At 40.6% G+C, this 6,443-nt stretch overlaps 1 protein-coding gene across 1 annotated transcript; it reads right to left on the bottom strand.

The window, feature by feature from the left end:
- Positions 1-1,241: 1,241 nt before the first annotated feature.
- On the bottom strand, positions 1,242-5,003 carry LOC118780668 (ladderlectin-like). Its single transcript, XM_036533299.1, has 7 exons — positions 4,973-5,003; positions 4,737-4,803; positions 4,563-4,604; positions 3,921-3,937; positions 3,265-3,387; positions 2,990-3,040; positions 1,242-1,265 (listed from the first exon to the last, which is right to left on the bottom strand). The coding sequence occupies exons 2-7, from the start codon at positions 4,795-4,797 to the stop codon at positions 1,242-1,244; spliced, it is 318 nt and encodes a 105-aa protein (XP_036389192.1). The 5' UTR covers positions 4,798-4,803; positions 4,973-5,003.
- Between the last annotated feature and the right edge of the window lie 1,440 nt (positions 5,004-6,443).

The raw sequence follows: 6,443 nt of genomic DNA on the forward strand, positions 1-6,443 counted from the left end.
GGAGCGGGCAGTACTTATTAAAGACTGCATTCATCCTGCAGAAAATACATTTCCTGTAGCAGGCGCAATGTCTACTTGTGTCATGTAACATGTGTGTGTCTCCGGGTCAGTGAGAATACTTCTGTGTGTGTGTGTGTGTATCTGTGTGTGTGTGTGTGTGTGTGTTTCCAGGACATTAAGAATACCAGGACCTCAGGCAGCGAAGGTGAATTGGGGTGAGCTCTGGGATCTCTTCTTGGGCCAGCTCTGTCCTCTGGGCTCCACAGTCACCAGAGCTATACAGGGGTGGCTGGTTCAGTTTAGGATACTTTATTTAAAAATGCTGCCACATTTCCAGGATCTGACATCAAACAAGTGTCCCTGAAATGCGTCCTGAGTTGCAGTGGAAGAAACAGCAGATACAAAAGACCCTGCGTTCTGGTCACGGTAGATCTCGAGCAAACCCTGTATACCGGCGTTCCAGCTGAAATGAACAGTGTTTGCAAACATATGTAATAGTGTAAACCCCCTAATGCTGCTAGCTAGTGTCCCCATCCACACTCCATGAGAACTAAGCACAAATCTTCACTGTGTTCTCCCTCCCCCTGTGGTGAGAAATTCACCTTTTTACTAGAAGCTACACCTGCCTCAAGCTGTGCACTGACATCAGCAGCAGGGGCCAAATGAAACCAAAATGAAGTGTGTGTGCTTGAGGAGTGTGTGCCTTAACCCTAGCAATACACACATACAGTACATACACACACAACGGTGGCTGCAAATATGAATAATACACAAGTGGTTCACAAATGTTCAAAAACAAAAATATATACATACATATATACATACATACAAATACACAAATACACTACAATACCCAAGGGGTTCACAAATTAACAATCAATTAATAATCAGTTATCAATCAATCAATAATCATATATATATATATATATATATATATATATATATATATATATATGTGTGTGTGTGTGTGTGTGTGTTTTAACTTTTGTAGCCAGTTTTTTTTATTGATCTGATTTTTTATTGACTATATATATATAATCTCAAGTAAAAAGAGACTCGAGTACTCTTTACATTCGCCCTTCTCCTTGTCACAGACACAGAGTAATAATACTCCCTCCTTCTTAACTGCTTTCCCCAGGACCGGGATCCTACTCCACCGCCCCACCCCTCATATTTGAGCACCCCCTAAAGGAAAGCACGTCCCCACACATTCATGTACTAGCGATCTGCTACACACACTCTCACCAGCAGACGAACAGCACCCCCTATAGGCCAACGTATTACATTACAGCAAGCTGAGCGGTGAGTCACAGCAGTGCACAAAACCCCTATCAATGATACGCCTGAGAGAGAGGAGACATTTACTGTATGAGCAGAGTCTGTCAGATGATAGCATGCAGAAATGTGAATAGCACATTTTAAAATCTGTTGTGTTATCACAATAGCCATGTACCAACCACCAAGAAGGCCACAGATCCACAAATCTTTGTGAATATAAAAAGTATCACTCCAGACACTTGGGCAATGCTGACAGTGTTTAATGAAGGCAGAAGGTCAGTAGGAATTTAAGCGACTAGACGTTACATGATCTATAGGTTCACTGGAAAATTACATGGAGTAGTTTACTCTTTCCACACTTAATCAAAGGCTTCGATATGTTGCCTCCTACTGCCTTTTTATAGCACAGACAAATGGTAAGTCTGCTGTACAATGGTAATCATTCCAAGCTTTGGAACCTACAACAGAAAAGTACAGACATTAATATTGTCTGAATTATTGCATTCATGAGTACATAAATGAAAGGAAATTAGGTACATAGGAAAGCTTTCATACTGTAGATATTAATATGAAGTAATGATGGGCATTGGATGACAAATGATAACTGTACACTCACATTCTTAAACAGAAGAATGTGCACGTATTCATCCCTTACATGCTACATGCTTCTAATATTATTGACTCCATATGTTTTTTTGCTTGTGTCATACTCTGCCTCTCTTGTACTTGCACTTTGGATAAAAGCATCTGCCAAATGAATAAATCTAAATGTAAATATAAATATGCAAGTGATTGTATATAATGGAGGTATATATGTAACATTTTGCATGTAAGTGATAGTGACAGTGAGCTAGAACCAGTGATGAAATGTCCATGCATTAGCTGGACTTTCTGTGCAACTAGTAGTAAACATTACAGTTAAGATTTACAATTATATATTATACACGGTGATTCATCCATTATGTGCAAAAACCACATCAAAACTCATTATGTAAAATGCAACAATGAATCAAAGTCATTTAACGTTTAACTCAACGGAGACAGCGTTAAAGTGACTAAACTGGGTTAAACATGGACTCAGGATGTGCAGCAAGGACTCACGGCCTGGGACCTCATGGCACTCATATGAAAATTAAATGAATTTGGTGAATTTAAGGTTAGTTCTGTAAATATCATCCTGATTTTCAAATTAATGGTGCATAAATATTCATTTCTCCACTTATTGTCATGTTCATGTTTTTTCTGTGATTTCTGAAATATTTCCTAAAAAATTAAAGGTAACCTATTAATAATTACCTAGAACTATGGCTTGCTCAAAGTTTTGTATTATGAAAGATTTAGATTTTATTCCCTCTGTTTTGTGCATACTGGTGATGCCACCATGCCTTGGTAATCAGATGAGTTTGACTGTACACATTCAATTACACATGAAATGCCTGAAGGCCGATTCATGTAAAATTCAGCCTTAAAGACAACAGTGTGATTCTAGGGTTTACAAATTCCATTCAGTACAAAGAAGTCACTCCAGGCACTGTAACACTGGTTAATGTTTGTAATTAATGCATAAGATAATTACCAAGTACCAAGTGGTATCTCCAAAGTACTTTATAGCATCTGCCACTGAGTGCCACCCTATCAGAGAAGACCTACCTCCATAATTTATAAAGAGACAGTGTTCTCTCTCAGCTTTATTATTGGGCTCTTCACTGGCCCAGGGATGGTAGGGAAATGCAGATCCATCACTCCACTGCCACTCCCCCTCCTGCACAGAAAGGTCAGAGGTCACCAACATACAGCTCTGATGATGATGCACACTCATACTCAAATGTAGTTTTTGGACTGAAAGAATAAGACTGATGTTTTAATTGGTAAATTCCCACACTGTCAATCTAGTTTATTAATATGTTGATTCACACGTTCCTAAGTGTTCCTATTTGCTGATCTGGCTCATTTTGACTCAAGAAGATGAAGCTGAGATTATTTTACCTTAACAGCATCGAAACCCCCGACCCAAGTCCAAGGAGACCCAGCAGTGAGCTTCTGTACAAACTCATACTCCTGGAGACTGTGTAAGGAGGCCAGGTTTCCACCCAACGTGATGCAGTATTTCTGGGGCAATGGGGTGAAGGGAATAATTTATACAAATATTCATGTATACTCACAATAAATGACTTTTTGCGATTCTAGGCCTATAAAGATTTTTTGCTATTTAGTGTTTAAAATTATCACTAAATGTAACATGCCATACCTCTGCATCAATCCATTGTTTCTTCTGATTCACAAACAGGAAGCATTTTGATTGATTTTCACTCCAACCTGCTGGGCAATACCCTTTAAAAGAAGAATTATTCATGAAATGAACAGTATTAATGAACAAAGTTATCAGCCCAGAGTTCAAACCTTTCAGATTTTATGTAAAATAACAGTTGAAATCATATAGTTCTACCATATCTTAAATGTCCAGTTCATGCCACACTGGTGCACAATAAAACGGCCTTCAGGAACCCACTGATTTTCCCTGCACAAACAGGGAGCACTGCCAAAATAATTCACTCCATCTTGCCGAACAGCACCCCCCTCAGAAAAGAAAATGTATCCCAGCAGCAACACTAACTGTAGCTCCTTCGGCTTCGTCCCAACACTTTCTCAATTCCAGAGTCTGAAAAGTAAAAGAAAAAACACAACAATCACTTAACATGGTACAGCATAGTCATGGTCATAGGGCCGTGTCATATAAACCCAGGAGCAGGAGCTCTAATTCAGAAATGGGGCCAGATCATTGACACCTCGTTTTCTCAGTCTTCCTTATTGCTGCAAGAACAGTGAGGCAAAATGGAGTGAACTCATTATCATTAACTATTCTGTTCAACAGCAGGAAGAGTTTGGCTCAGTGTCTGATTGGGGAGATCAGGTGATAGGATGAATCTCTGTACGATGGTTTCAACTGTTACATGTTGCACCAGGGAGAGTGAAGGTGGTGCATAACACATTGTTATGACAGAGACAACACGGAGCATTTAGTCCTCACAGACTAAGGTTGTCTCTTTCCCTGCAGCCAGTTATTTAGAAACTCACTGATTTGCCTGCTATTCCATGTGGAAAAACAGCATGAGGGCTAATTTAACAACTAATCACCAGCCTTGGCTAAGTGCCAGACCTTTCTCTTCTCCGGTGCTGTTGACAATCACTGTAATTCAAAAGTAAAAAAAAGTATAAAAATATATAACTTTGGACATCATAGTTATGGGTTTTAATCATAGATTTCCAGAAGCTGGAGCTCTTACCTTGAGAAGAGGCCACATCATCAACACGTTTCTCAGTCTCTCCTGACAGGAACACAGAGACAAAATGAAGAAATGAACCTGCCATCATGAACAGCTGGAGGAGTTTGGCTCAGTATCTGATTGGTTGAGATCAGGTGATAGGATGAGTCTCTGTAGGACATTTGCAGCTTTTACCTGTTGCTGCAGGCAGAGCGAGGGCGGTGCAGAGCAGCACAGCGATGGTCAGAACCCTCATGGTCTCCTGGAGGAAGAGGAGAAGGAGGAGAAGAGTCAGGACCAGTCAGCAAGTCGCAGCCAATCAGGACCGATAACTGCTCACCAAACGCTAACAGCATTCTACATCTAGCACACATCCTCACGTCACTGCACACTGTAAAACAGTCAGTGAGGGACTTTCTGAACAGTCTTACTGTGATAGCGACTCTGGATGGTTAATATCAGTTCTGTGAAAAGAAGCAAATAATTTAGAAAGAGACACATTGTGAGAGAAGAAGACGGGCAGAAGAGGCAGGGAGAGAGAGGTGAGTGATGCAGAGGGACACTCACCTGGTGTGGGTGAATCTCAGGTGGCTTCTCTCAGGTAAGTAGTGATGAGTAATTACTGTCCAACATTTATACAGTCCTGGCTGTAGACATGGGCAGGTGGAGAGGCATGTGACAATGTGATGTTTGCAGAATGTGCATACAGAGTACATTATGAAACATGACACTTTTCACGAGTCAAATTTCATATTGTCAGAAAACAGCACATTTATCAAATTTGTGAATCTTCTAGCCTCAGTGTCCAACAGGTGTTAGCTAAATTGCTAGCTGCCTTTTCTATAAAGTCAACATGAAGCCAACTCGCAAGCTACAGTGTTTCATTTAATTACAATTTTAATATAGGCTGTCTTTTGGGAACAAAAGGAACTACGATGCTGTGGAAAGGAGGAAGGTCCAGACAAAGGCTAACTGATGGAAAAACAGACTTATTGTTTTAAAATGCCTTAGTGAAAACAAATGCAAAAGAAAAAGTGCACAGGAGAAAGGTTTTCACAATTAATTTATCATCACTTCCTCCTGGTATAAACACACACATGTAGACATATACAGACATGTCAATCAATAAGTTATTTATATCCGTGAGTGAACCATTGGAGGCAGGAGAGACACAAAGAAACTGTAGAATAGCAAGAATCCTGCATAAATAAGAGGCTGTATCAGAAACAGAAGAGAGTAAGGCTATAAAGTCATCACCACCAGGGTTACACAGGATACAAGGAAGTATTACAGAAAGTAGGACAACAACATTTCATTGTTTAGACCAGAGAGGTGCAAGGACTTCCCATCGACCGGCACTCAGCCTGTAGAGGGGTGCAAGGACTTCCCATCGACCTGCACTCAACCTGTAGACGTTGTTTTGTTGCCCTGCTCATTACCCCCTCTTTTAGATTTTTGTACTTGTTCTTTTGCACAAAATGTAAGAGTGCAGAGACGGGGTGTCTGGCTTCTGAATGCTGTTGAGCAGCAGGGGTTTCCTCATCTTTTCTGCTGACTGCCCTTTTGTGATCAATAATACGAGACAATAATGCAAGACAGGTACCTAAACGTGTTGCTGGGGCACATATTGAGCTCTACTGGAAATTACGGGGTAACGGTGACCTGTGTGTACACTCTTCAGTTCCAGCGAACCTTAATTTGCCTAAATATCTCACCACATCCTCCTTGGCTTAAAGATGCACACCTGACTTCTGCAAACATCTCATTTTGCAGTAAATGTGAGTGTTTGGATAAAGAAGGTCCGCATGTGTATGTTTACTCTATGGACCTTGGGGAGAGCGCATATGTCTGCCCCGCCACATGTGCCATATGTATTTGTTGGCAGATCATACTTCCAACTCA

This window comes from Megalops cyprinoides, chromosome 1, assembly GCF_013368585.1.
Source record: "Megalops cyprinoides isolate fMegCyp1 chromosome 1, fMegCyp1.pri, whole genome shotgun sequence".
In the NCBI taxonomy this organism is placed as follows: Eukaryota; Metazoa; Chordata; class Actinopteri; order Elopiformes; family Megalopidae; genus Megalops; species Megalops cyprinoides.

Excerpts from the sequence above, each read along its gene's own strand:
- LOC118780668 (XM_036533299.1), bottom strand. The coding sequence starts at position 4,797 with ATGAGGGTTCTGACCATCGCTGTGCTGCTCTGCACCGCCCTCGCTCTG. Across the intron at positions 3,041-3,264 it reads GGGGTTTCGATGCTGTTAAG|GAGGGGGAGTGGCAGTGGAG; the intron begins GTAAAATAATCT and ends CTTTCTGTGCAG. Across the intron at positions 1,266-2,989 it reads CATTTCCCTACCATCCCTGG|GGGGTGCTGTTCGTCTGCTG; the intron begins GCCAGTGAAGAG and ends GTTGGCCTATAG.